General features: G+C 37.2%; 2 protein-coding genes across 2 annotated transcripts; one reads left to right on the forward strand and one right to left on the reverse strand.

Annotated features, from left to right (window-relative positions):
• Window positions 1-622: 622 nt before the first annotated feature.
• Window positions 623-3,824, forward strand: gp1bb (glycoprotein Ib platelet subunit beta). Its single transcript, XM_055169093.2, has 3 exons — window positions 623-747; window positions 2,533-2,886; window positions 2,967-3,824. Exons 2-3 carry the CDS (start codon window positions 2,546-2,548, stop codon window positions 3,259-3,261), a joined length of 636 nt encoding a protein of 211 aa, XP_055025068.2. The 5' UTR covers window positions 623-747; window positions 2,533-2,545; the 3' UTR covers window positions 3,262-3,824.
• A 4,191-nt stretch (window positions 3,825-8,015) lies between these two features.
• Window positions 8,016-13,706, reverse strand: asb6 (ankyrin repeat and SOCS box containing 6). Its single transcript, XM_055168927.2, has 7 exons — window positions 13,654-13,706; window positions 13,290-13,423; window positions 11,979-12,163; window positions 11,775-11,881; window positions 11,567-11,675; window positions 9,409-9,495; window positions 8,016-9,318 (listed from the first exon to the last, which is right to left on the reverse strand). Exons 1-7 carry the CDS (start codon window positions 13,684-13,686, stop codon window positions 8,588-8,590), a joined length of 1,386 nt encoding a protein of 461 aa, XP_055024902.2. The 5' UTR covers window positions 13,687-13,706; the 3' UTR covers window positions 8,016-8,587.
• Between the last annotated feature and the right edge of the window lie 395 nt (window positions 13,707-14,101).

Here is a 14,101-nt window from a genome sequence, read left to right on the forward strand (position 1 = left end):
CATTTGATGGCATTTATATTGTCTTTTGTATTTGTTACTAAATTTATACTGATATTATATTAAATGTTATAAATCTAGTATTTAAAGCTTGCTAATAAATGTAAATTAAAAATCAGCTGTCATGTTTTTGTAAACGACTATTAATATTGTCAATTTACATCATTGCAATGTTTTTTATTATAAATAGTAAAATTCAGTAACATTGCTTGAAAGTATCTGGTTAACCGTATAAAGATTAAATATCAGAAAAAAATAACATAATTATATAATATAAATATATTGCGTAATATAATATCAAACAAGGGTTTTAATCTATAGTAAACATAATTTTTTACTTTTTTATCTTACTATATTTTTTTATAGATTATATATATATTTTTATACTTTTATATTATATTTTTGATCAATCTGCATTGTTTTACTATCTAATAATATTAAATGTAGAATTATTATTGACTTTAAAATATGAAACGTTAAGTAATCAATAAATAATATTAATTGTTAATTTTGTATAAAAGTATGTGAATAATATTTAAATAATCTCATTATACTGTACTGTAAGTTTTTAAAACTGCATGACTCTGCAAAGCGGTTAAGATGCTCCACTATCAGAGAGTAAAAGTGTTTCTCACTTCCTGTGACATCATCAGAGGGGGCGGAGTCTTTGTGTATGTATGTGAGGATGTTTTATCAGTGTGACCCAGCTGTGCCATACAACTGATACACAGAGAGACTTTCGTGACTCTGGTAAGACCTGCTATTGACCTTCAATTTAACTTATAAATATACAAATGAAACTATTTGTGCATTATCTTGTTTGTAAAAAGATTAATATATTTTAATTTTGGTTAAGTTTATAGATAATAAATAACTGATGCCTCATTGTTACTGAAGAACAACACCTTAGCAAACTATTATACTGGTTCAAAAGACACTGAAATAAAATGTAGATTAAAATAAACTATAAACATCAGAAATACTGTGAATATGTAAAAGGATAAAGCATAAACTTGCATATGTGTTCTGTCAAACATAATAAAGTGAAATATATTACAATATAAAAATGCAATATATAAAAATATTATGCTATTATGGTATAATAACGAAAACAAAATTATATTATAATACTAAATGGTATGTAGAGGGGATGGTGCCCCCAAAAGTGAAAATTCTGTCCTCATTTGCTCACCCTTAAGTTGTTACAAACCTGTATGAATTACTTGGTTCTGCTGAACACAAAAAATATATATTTTAAGTAGTGCTGGGCAAAGATTAATCGCAATTAATCATAAAAAAATATTTTTTGCATAATATAAAAGTGTGTGCTGTGTGTAATTATTATGTATATATAAATACACACACGCACGCACACACACACGTATGTATTTAAGAAACATTTACATATATATATATTGTAAATCTTTTTTATTTTGTATGCGATTAATCGCAATTTATCTTTGCCCAGCACTAATTTTAAGCAATGTTTTTAACCAAACATTTTTGAGCACCATCTACTTCCATAGTATTCTTTCTTTCCTAATATGGAAGTCAATGGTGCTTCTGTTTCCTGCTTGCCTAGCTTACAAATATCTTCCTTTGTTTTTAGCAAAACAAATACATTTTACAGGTTTGTAATAACTTAAAGTTGAGTAAATAATGACAGAATATTTATTTTTGGGTGAACTATCCCTTTAATGTATCATAGTAGCTATTTACTTCATACTTCAAACAAAAGTATCCAATGGGACCACCACAAACCCAAAAATTTGATATTTTCTAAGTTGCATATACAACTTTTTGGGATTTTTTTCTGTGCTTTTAAATATTAAATAACTTTTTTATTAAATTTGTAAAAGTGCATTGTTTCTGTAAGCATTTAAAGTTTCAGAAGTCTATCGACATGGAGGTTCAGAGAAATGTTGAATCATCTCTCTTTAGCTCGCTGGTATTTGTAATCTAGGCTTTTCCAGCTTCCTTTACTTCCTTTCTGTATCCTGAAATTTCAGATAACCACAACCATAAGACAAGTGTGTGTCTGTACAGTTTTGGACTCCATAAATTCTTGGCCTTAAGAAATACATTAAATGCACTCTGAAAGTGTTGGGTTGTTTTTGAGCCGGGGCTGGGTGGCTATTGGACGGAGCACATTTCTGGGTTAGAATGACCCAAATAATGGGTTGTTTTTACCCAACTGCCGGGTTGGTTCAACATGGTTGATTAACAATAACATCCCATTATTTGGATAATTTTAACCCAGAAATGTGTTCTGTCCAATAGTTACCCAGCCCTGGTTTAAAAACAACCCAATATTTTTTAGAGTGTGTGTTTGAATGTCATCCCCTAACAAAATACCATTGATATTATTTATAGAATACATTTTAGGAAAAACATAAAAATAAATGTTTGAATAAGCAAAAATAAGTTTGAATAATAAAAACATTAGATGTACCGTTCAAATAGAAAGCCAACTGTATCATGACACGTCATTGCAAACATGAAGATTATGTAATTTTGTGTGTGTGTCTTCTGTAGTGTGTGTGCTGGCATGAGGTGTGATCTGCTTTTATTGAAGGTTTTTCTCTCTGTGGTGAGCAGTGAGATGATGGAGATTCAGGCTGTTTGTCCTCACATGTGTTCCTGTAAAGGTACTGTGGTAGACTGCAGTAAACGTGACTTGACCACGGCCACCCTGCCGTCCTCATTCCCTCCTCATACATCTGAACTCCACCTGAATGACAATCACCTCACATCACTGCCCAACAGCCTGCTGGACTCGCTGCCGTCCCTTCATCTGGCCGTTCTTCACGGTAACCCGTGGTCGTGTGACTGTGGCATCCTCTATCTGAGAGGATGGCTGCTGAAACAGAGGAACGATGCTTTGATACAGAACGTGAAAACACGCATTCATCATGAGATCTGAAATGTTTCCTGAAAACAACAATGTGTTTACCCTTTATGTGTTTCAGGAACGTCACCTGTATGTCTCCAGCACACCTGAAGGGTCGTCTTGTGGTTTATCTGGTGGAGGAGGAGGTTTTGGAGTCGTGTAGGTATTGGCTGTGTAATTTAGCTCTGGCATCTCAGATCAGTCTCTTCATCTTCATCATTGTCCAAGCTCTTCTGCTGGCCTTTGTCATCTTCTTCCTCCGGCGTTTTGAGCGACTTACCAAAGAGGCTCGTCGGACGGCTGCAGAGACATTTGCACCTGAAGATGACGCTCATAGTAATGAATATGTCATGTTGAAAGACAGAAGAATGTAGGTTGTGGGTCACAGACTTGTATGATAAAGCCATGATGATGTAATCCTTTTGCACGATTTATTTGAATATATCATGTAAAGCATTCATTATATGACAACATGCTTTTTCTTACATGCTTAATGCAGTTTAAACAAGCAAAGTGAGGTTTTATAATGGATTTACTGTACAATTAAATAAGGAAAATTGTTTTTACTTTTTTGCACTTTTGTAAACTGTTAACTGATCAGTTGGTGAAATTGATCTAAACAACTCTGGTCCATATTTACACGTGTATGTTTTCTGCAATGTCACCCAAACACTTCTACAGTATATCACTTTTTATCCAGGTCATGACTTATAAATAATGTAAGCTATGTACAGTGTAAGGGGTTCTTTGCTTCCTTAATTTTTTTTGTTGAATCAACTCAGATTTACTCTTGAAAGAGATGAGTTGCAACAAATTATAAAATGAAGTGGACTTCTTTCAATAATATGTTTTAACAACTCATCTCAAGATAAATAGGCATAATAGTAAGTTGACATGACTTGTAAATCTGAGTTGATTCAACAAAAAAAATTAAAGGGAGCCAAGTATTTTTTACAGTGTACGTTTTCTGTAAAGTACAGTGCTATGTAAATAAAGTTTAACTTTACTTTAAGCATAGACAAGTTCATTAAATAACTCGCTGCCCTAAACATTTTGAATTTGCTTTGTTAAACAAACAAATAACTTAAAGTTAAATGTACTTAGAATTGTTGAACTGAACGTAAAACATCTAATTCCAGTAATACATTTCCTGTCTACAAATAGTCAGTTAACATGATAAACTTTATTTCATATGACTTATTTTAACATAGTTTTACAAAACTTAATGATGGGTGATTTTGAAACACTGCTTCATGAAGCACTGAAACCATAGACTGTAAAAAATGATGGACGATGCAACGCCACTTCCATTCTAATGAACTGAACGTAAAATGTACGACGATGGGCGCTAACATGTTAAGCAAAAACATCAGTTTGAAGCCAGGACATGCGCAGACGGAGCCGCGGTATCAAACTTACGCCCCAAACACTCGCATGCCCAATTTAAAGCAACACTAAAGACTTATTGCTCTTTGCTCCCCCTACAGGTTAAAAGCATAATTGTTCATTACCACTGTCATAAATACTGCAGCATAGCTGGCTCTGATTGGATTGTAGGTCTGCCGTAAAGCAAGTTTTTGTAGTTTTCACTCGAACTACAGAACCACTACCCGACGGTTGGAAACTTCTTTAGTGCGTTTTTTTTTTTTTTTTTTTTTTTTGGCCCATTTTGCCTTTTTTATTGATAGACAGTAAGTGATTGAGAGGCGACAGGAAAGTACAGAGTGAAGAGAGGGGTATGGGATCGGCAAAGGACCTCTAGTCGGGATTCGAACTCGGGTCGCCGGAAGTGCGTCTGCACCATATGTCGGAGCACTGCCCACTACACCATCGGCTCCGACCTTTAGTGCGGTTTTGGCCGATAGAGGGCTGCAAAGCGAATGTGAAAGTGCCGTTCACCCTGTTTTGAGTGGATGAACCAATGAAACTTTTTTGGAAACGTTATTTTAAGGTAAAAAAAACCTCTTTGGTGTTGCTTTAACCACGCCCTTGAACCATGCCCCCTGAATGTCAATCATAACGACACGCCCCGTTTCTATAGCATGAAATTACTAGCTAAAAACTGAACATATATCTGCCTGATAACAAGGATCTTTCTGAACCTTTTATTGGAAGTATAATAATTTTTTTATTTTGACCCGATTCCCATTTGTTTGCATGAAGAGGGCGAGGTTTACGACTTGTACTGCATCCAGCCAGCCACCAGGGGGCGATCAAAGAGCTGGAGCAGCTTCCATTTGTAGGATGTATGCAACAGTATCTGTCTGCATCCTGCAAGAAGGAGGCTTGAGTCAGACAGGCCCGACTCAATGTATGAGGCACTATAGATATGTATAATAAAGGCTAGATGTGTTAAGGCGGAGTCTCTAAATCATTACCTGGCGGCCATCTTACCACAGGGTGCTCGCTCACTCGGAGCATTGAGTTTTAATGGTGCAGGTACTTTTAAATGACCATAACTTGCTAAATTTTCTACAGATTTTCAAATGGTTTTCACCAGTAAGGGTTAAAATAGAATGTGTGAAAGCTGTCCCCTGTCATCCTGTACTGAATGACACTGGTTTGTTGCTCATAGGACATTTTACAAAAAAGCTATTACAAAAACACCGCTCATCAAGTTATAAGGAAAAACAAGAAAACCTGCACTTTTCCCACGGTCCCTTACTTGCGGCTCCACCAAGAGAGCGCTTTTCCAGCACAATTAGATTGCGACAGCTTCTGCGGGTCAGTGGTTATCATATCGACAGAAACTAATGTTAATGAAGGTTGTGAAACATTAGCAGCTTTGCTCTTTTCATAATTATTTTAATTTTGGGCTCATTTCCGTTCATTACTGAATGTGTCACGGATATCCAAAACAAAACTAACTTTACTTCGCTCTAAAAGCTACACGTACACGCGTATTAACAACAAAATAACTGTATGTAAACTTATCAGCATGAAATTCAGACTTTTTGCTTTAAAGGGCCATTTCATCGATAGGAACATTAATCTTTGTTGAAAGTGGGTCATATTTGTAGTCGAAATGTAACATAAATTTAGAATTTTGTGCCTATTTGACCGAGAAAAGACAGAACGTGACTTTACAGCACATTTGTATGAAAAACTACAACTCCCACTATGCACCACAATGCACAGCTCTGCAAGCCACTCCCATTAAACGGAACACGGCTTAGATATGATATTGTGTACATAAATGCCACCACATTAATAAAACAAAGAAAATAGCCACCACTGTGTCTGACAGACACCAATCATGATTTACTTTTAAACGTGATGTTACATTGTGTTACACATAATAACACTCTGGCCTGGTGTGTAGCAAAGTCTTATTCCAAACAGTAACGTGCGGTTTCAGATCCGCATTACAAATGTCTTTCCAAGTACTTATAAAACGGTATGCATATTAAATGTTTATTTAGTTTTACCAATTTTCTTTTTGTGTCTTGTTTGACTTACTGTAATTACATCTGTGTAATATCAGCCTCATTGCTTTCACATAGACATATAAAACACCGCTCAGATATGCTATTGTGTACATAAATGCCATGTTAGTATAACAAAGAAAATAGAAACACTCACTTTACAGTCAGACCAGATGTCCGTTTATCCCTGCATCCTGCACACAAACGCGTCCCCTGCACAATATCTCCACAGACGCGAAACCGAAACACGTTTGTGAAATAAACATGTCCAAACGCGCGCAAAGTTGCTCTCTTGCCTGGAAACCTTAAGTTGCTCTCTTGCCTGGAAACCTTAACCAAACAAACGTCCATATAGAAGGTTTCAGCAGTAACAACATAAACAAGCGGCTGTCGCGGTCTGCACGTAACTTCCGGTAAACTCCACTAAGAATAAATAACAACAAAGTACTTTTAACGTAGTTTATTTATATAACAAGCAAAAAAAAACCACATAGATTAACTAGGAAACCAAAACATTTGTTATTTTCGACGAGGCATTTGTTCAAGAGATAAGTTTAGCAACTAGTCAGACCATTAAAAAAACGAAACCGGAAGTAAAGTTTGTGTATCAGACGTGTATCACGTGGGTCCGAGGAAACCGTCTATATCTGATGCAGAAATGTAATAAAGCAAGCACACAGCGAGAATACAGGCAGTAGTCTGTCCAAGCTTCTCTACGCAGCAGAGGCCGATGGTTGCTGCGTCTTCCACGGGCTCCTCTACTCAACCGAAGCCCAGGCTCTGGCCTACTCCTTGGGCTTCTGTTCCTCCATCTGCCTGAGCTCTTTGCTGTATTGTGGCTCATAAAGGTGCAATGAACAGCAGATTAGAGCATCACGCTTGCGAAATCACCCTCTTCTATATCATATTGATTAACTTCCGCTGTTATTGTAATATGAAGTCTGGCTCGCTCCACAACTTCTGTTTAGCTTAGCTTAGCATAAAGATGGCGGCTGATCGTTTTTTTCCATCTGTGTTCGTATATTTTCGTAAGTCCCACCCACTGATCTGTAATAAGTCTTTACCGTGAGTGGGTCCCACCCATAGCCCCCACCTTGGAAAAATGAGGAATGAGTGTCTGCAGTTTTTCACCCTCAACAGAGATACAGGACTTCCTTCTTTCAATGACGCAAAATGACGATTTTTACATCATTGAAAGAAGGAAGTGCCTCACTGAAATGAGTTTTTCTCCCGTCTCAGGAGAAACTGAGGGAATGATGCACTACCATTTAAAAACATGACTGGGATTCTAACGATACAAAGCTTAATGCAAATGGGTGAAGTTTCCCTTAAAGATATCAAGTTTATCTTTTTTACCTTATAGATTATATGTAGAAATCGCTTAAAGGTGCTTCACTGATACTCTGAACTTTATTGAACTAACTTACATCTAAGCACAGTTTAAAAATTATCTTCATTCACTGTTTACCTTTAAGCTAAAAAAGACTGTACTATACCATTAATCTATACAAAGCACTGTACCATACAAATTAACGCACCCTTTTTGGCTCCATTTCATGTTAACAATCAAAGCATTTTGTACACAACGGAGCAAGCAGCATGTTTTTCTAAACCTATCGTTTACCAAGGTCAGATTTGTGTTATCTAGTATATAAAAAAACTTAAAAGCATAAAATCCTAATGCAATATGGACCAAATCACACTTCATAAAGGAGCTTTTTATGGATTTAATGACATTTCAAGTTGAAATGACAATATTTAAGTTTTTTCAACAGGGTGTTTTAAAGACACTGTACAAGGCAAGAAACCAACTATTTCTTCATTTATCCCCCTACAAACAATGCTCACCTTCTTAAGGCACCACTTTGTATATTACATGATTCACTGATCTGAACTAAAACTTATAATTAGTACATGTGGCAGTGATGTGGTAGATTAAAGACCCATGTGTAAACAATTATTGCTTTTCACAAAACTGAATAAGTGAACTTAAGTTATAGACATTTTGGCATAGATAACAGTACGTGACATTACTATGATCTGTCCACACTTGCATACATTTTTATTTCGTCAGTCTCACACCAAGAGACAACTTTTTCTATAGTCACGGTTATTTAGATCTGGTACGCTAAAGCAGGTCAAATTTGTTTTTGTTGTTGTTGAGATAACCCATGTACTAAAGACCTGTAATCTTTAACCGGTTTATATCCATCCAGATTATAATAAATCATTAAGGATATTTACAACCACAGACACATATCGGTTTAACTGTCTCTCAGCTGAGAGAACTGCAGGGTTTGAAGACATCCCATCCAGGTCTGTTTGCCCAGCTGTGCTCTGGGAGAAGCAACATCTTTAGTCTGTCGGGCAGTGGAAGGACTTTCACCTTCTCTTCAAAGGGCCAGGGTCGCAGACATTGATGGATACGTCTCCTACAAAGGCACCTTAAAGGCAGTGGCTGGCTCTCCTGGTCCTTCAGTTTGCTGTAGAGCTCCCGCAACGATTGATGGGCGGAGGAATGCTCCAACACAGGCAGTTCTGATTCGGGGAATAGAGGAGGTAAGACTGGGGAGCAGATCGTGGCCAGATCCAACAGTGCTTCAGCTTTAGCAAAAAGATCAGCCACCTCAACGGCGTCTAAAGGTTCACGCAGAGCTTCGGCGAGACGCGTGAATATCAATCGTTGACCTGTCCAGAGGGAGGCGCTGTGGTGAGAGCAGAAGAAAGAACCTCCGTGCTGGAGGAGAAGAGCGGCCAGAGGAAAAAACAGATCGAAGTTCTCCAGGCTGGTGTAGGTTAGCGAGGGTTCCCACACTTCACCGTCAGCAGCGTTCAAACAGCAGCTGGGGTCAGCACCGTGGATAATGAGAAGATGTGCCACACGGGTACAGAAGTGCCTGATTTCCTTGGCGTCCTCCTGACTGCTATCCAGAGCTTCCTTTACCAGGAAAGTCAGCGAGGACATGGGGGTCTCGCCATCATGCGTAGTGGCGTTCACATCCGCACCTGCACGGGACAGATATCAGCACTGTTACAATGTATATGAGCATTTACAAGAAACAACATCTGCCATTAGGGCATTGTGCAGTGAAGCACCTCTTTCTAGAAGCAGCTGTATATTGTCTGTATTTTTGACCGTGAGTCCATCACTGCTGGCCAGAGCATGGAGCAGGGCAGTTTTTCCTACCAAAAAAAGAGCAAGCACAAGACAAACAAGAGTTATTATACCTTTTATACAGAGAATTACATTATATATTGCCATCTCTGTTTGAAACATAAACCCTGCGCTTCATTCATATGCCCTAAGCCCTTTGAAGGGAATAACCTTTGGAGTGAGAGCTTCAAACTTTATAAGCAATTTGTATTTAATGGATACATTTTGACTGAGGAAAAATAAAGTATTTATTTGTTGTCATTCACAACTTTTTTGTATATTTTATTGGCCTTCGAAATGGCTAGTTTTAAGCACTTCGGTTTGAAATGACCCTTCCATGCCGGCAATGACTGTTTTCACTCCAAAGTGTCCTTTAGAGGGGAAAATATCTGGTTTGGAATGCACCAAAAATAGCAATTTATTTGCTGTTGAACAAGATACAAACGCTTCATCTGCAGCAGCACATGCATGCAATATAATAATCGAATGCTATTCTTTCTTTTTACCGATGTAATTACGCAGCAAGTTTAGGTGAGGTGATGTGCACCTCTGGCATTTATTTGGTCTAGAAGCCTAATCTAGGTTTTAAAGAAGACACTTTTAAAGTTTTTCACGTGTCTGGAGTTGAAAATATTTTAAAAAGTAAATAAAAATAATGCATTACATTTTAAACATAAAATTAACATTAAAGGTAGGGTAACAGATTTGATCCTGAAACATTTTTAGTTATGCTGGTTAAAAGTCTCCTCACATCCTGATAGCAATCACTGTGTTAAGTTGTTTAAATGTATTTGTAGAAATTTATGTCATCTGTGAAAGGCGCAGGAACAAAAAATGTTCAACCAATCATAGATTTCGGTCCGAACGGACGTTTCCTTTTTGTCCCTCATACGTAAGCCTAATTTGAATGCCCACCGAGCAGCGAGTCCACGCAGACACCATACGTCATCGGCGCGTTCACGTGCGCTCACCTCCTGTCTGTAAACAGCGAGAACAGCAAACTTTTCTGCTGAATTGACAACCTGTACAGGAGCCACAAAACGAAAGACATCTTTTATAACAACAAAAGGCAAAAACTGCCTGGATCAGCAAAAAGCAAAAACCCAAATGAACATCAGTAACTTTACTGCTTTACCACGAGATGCAAACAGCTGCAGGAGGCAAAGGGTCTGAAAGGGTCGTTGCACTGTCTATGTATGTTTGTATTGAGATGGATTCAGATATTCTACTTTGATGAAACGTGTTGCTTATGAAATTTGTGTTCGTTTACAGAGTAGAGTAACGATATGGTTACTACGTCTACACAACCGAACGTGTGCTTAAACTAATTCTAATGTAAACCAGTTGTTTATGTTGGTTATTTTGGAAGTGTTATTCACTTTACTGGTGAATGAGACATGAGATGTGATCGTCTGATCTGTGCGTGTTCATGTGTTTTGAAAGAGGCGTGACATTGGATGGTGATTTGACTTGAGGGTGGGATCGTGATTTCATTGCTAGGCGGCTACCGTTAGCATTTTTCAAAATGTGTTACCCTACCTTTAAAAGCTAAGATATGTGTTACACTTTTACTGGTTTTACCAACAACAGCCACTAGGTGTCAACGGTTTGCTGCATACTCCTGTCAAAATTAATAAATTACTGTCACTGCATTATTATTACTGCTAAACTGCTGTTTTGAAATATAAAAACTACATTCTTAGACCTTTCCAACGATAAATAGTTTGTCGTGATAGATTAAGATTGAAGAAGACATTTTTGAGGTAACTCAGGTTTCCCGTTCACACGATAGTACCAGTTTTAAAAAAGTTTTCAAAAACTTACTGCAAAGGATTAGCAGCTAACAAGTAACCAGCATACAAGATGAATTTGGTTAAGAGAATTCCTAGAATTTGGTGGGTACTTTTCAGTGGGAAGATTTTTCATTTGCTTTATATTTTTGGTCACTACAAAATTCCTGTATATTTATTTGCGCTATTTCATAGTTGACTATTGATCTAAAGTACACTTACATAGAAAATAATGCAATGTGTCTAAGCTGTATATAGCGCAGACACCACAATTTTTTCTTTTATATGATAGTTTTGTTTGCCAAAATACCATTTTTGTCTTTTGCATGTACGTCAGCCCCCAGGTCCAGAAGCACACGCAAACATGGCAGCCTGTCTGCTTCTTCACTGGCCAAATCAAGAGGACTGCTTTCATGAATCTGTTGCAGAGAATCGGTTGTGTTATGCATATTTGGAGAAGCATCACATTAGCATCATGATAAGAGTACACTAGATACTACTAAAGATGTTGTTCTCACCCTGTCCCTCTTGTTAATTTTAGCTCCATGAGCCAGCAACAACTGAACAATGTCTGGTTTATTCCTCAACACTGCAATGTGCAAAGGGTTGTAGTACGATACTGGGTCTGTAACAAACCAGAAAGATGTTTCCATATCTTGAGGTTTATACAAATTAATAAATTAACCTAAACTTGTTTGTTAATGTTAAAAGCATCTACATACCCTCAAAGTTCAGATCAGCCCCATAACGCAAAAACACTCGTGCCGCACTGACCAACCCGAGTTCGGCCATTTTAAACAGGCAGTATTTAATTCCCTCCATGAAGACTGGGGACTCTTTATCCGGGGACTCTTTATCCAGAAGCTCCACAAGATCCCTACAGACGCTTTCCTCATTATCTTGATGCCTGTAAAATGCAGAGTATAAATAACAAAATATTCATTTTAATTTGTTAAACAATCACTTTACATCTTAATAAAAGTATAGATTTTGTATGGTCTACTGTGCTTGTTTCCAGCTAAAAAAATTTAAACCAATAAAAAACATCAAAGTAAAGGATTTAGGGGCGGTTCCTCAGACAGGGCTTATAATTTAATCCCAAACTAAAATGCATGTTTGAGCTGGATTAATATAAAAACTGACTTAACAAATATCAGTGCCATTGTTTTGTTCAAGATGCACACCAGTGCTTAAATGTCTAAATATAACTAAGGCATAGTCCTTGATTATCTAAACTTGTCCAGGAAATTGCCCCTTAAAGGCTATAATAAAAATGTTATTGGTAACTATAATGGTTTCTGCAGGTATAGGTCTCCTCTGGTCTTATAGGTGATGTTATCTGGTGGCCAACAACCAACAGAAAACCATTAATGTACAAACTTCTTAAAAAACACATTTCATAGAGTTTGTAATAGTTTTGGTTCATGATAGCATTTGTAATGGAGTGTTTTAGTGTTAAATATGTTTATAAAGTAAGCTGGCCTGGGATGTAGTGTCGCGTGTAACGTTATATAATTTTTTTAGAGAACATACATTTTTAGGGAAATCCTAACAATTCACATTTATGAATAAAAAATGCCATACAGGTTGAAGAAATTGACCAAACTGTAAATAGTTTTATCATCACTCTCAAAATTACAAATAATTTATTTCACATTCAATGTTATGATGTAGACTCGCGTATACAGGACTTCCTACTGAAGGCGTGACGTGGCCCGACTTGCTGGGATGCTGAATGGTCCACTGGGTTGTTTTTAGGGGGTTTCAAACTGTGGGTCGCAAAGACACATGGTTGATGTAGTAAATTACACATTGTCCTATTAATGACAATTCAATTTCAATAGTTTTGATATCAGTGACGATGAAAATAAAAACGACTCTATTTTAACAGAAAACGAATTGCTTTTTGTATTTCTAAATGTATTTTCTCTGCATATTTTGGTGGGTCCTGAGATTATATATATTATATAAGTGGGTCGCGGAATGAAAAGTTTTGGAACCCCACTGTTTATATTGTTTTATGTGATGCCGACCTGCTGTGGGAATCCTCCTCGGTGCCCAGCACACCCATCACGGCGTCAACTAGAGGTTGATACTCATACACGATCCTCCTGAATCCGTGTAAAAACGGCATGTTTTCTCTCCGATGACGCACTCTCTCTTCACGCTTTAAAACAGTACAGAATCATGCAAAACATCCGTCTTTTAGACAAAACAAATAGCCAAACAACCCTGAAGCGAAAGCTTACGAGATACAAACGCTGTTAAACAATAAAAATCAATAGTCAAATTCGTTTCGAGCGTTAAAAAAATGCATGTTCATACAGAAGACATGGCAAATTTATCAGTTGGACCACACCTCTGTAATCTTGCATGTTATAATGCACGTTTGCGTACCCACTGTAGAACCGGATGTAGTTCCTCCCACATGTTCCGAACAGAGTGAACGCAGCCATAGATATGTATATAAAGGCTAGATGGCTCGTCCGCGCTGATGGCCAATTGAGTGCAACGTCCGCATTTTGGCGGCCATCTTACGACAGGGCGCTCCCTCACTCGTAGCATTGAGTTTTAATGATGCAGGTACTTTTAAATGACCATAACTTGCTTAATTTTTTACCGATTTTCAAACGGTTTGGTTTGTTATAAACGTCAAAGATGTACCTATGACACTGCATACCTATACTAAAAATAAAAAATAAATTCATGAAACATGTTAAAGCATCCATAATTATAGCCACGTTAATAACGTTTGTAAAAACCCAAACCGTTTGAAAATCGGTAGAAAATTGAGCAAGTTATGGTCATTTAAAAGTACCTGCACCATTAAACTCAATGCTACGAG

Source organism: Misgurnus anguillicaudatus, chromosome 5 (assembly GCF_027580225.2).
Source record: "Misgurnus anguillicaudatus chromosome 5, ASM2758022v2, whole genome shotgun sequence".
Lineage (NCBI taxonomy): Eukaryota > Metazoa > Chordata > Actinopteri > Cypriniformes > Cobitidae > Misgurnus > Misgurnus anguillicaudatus.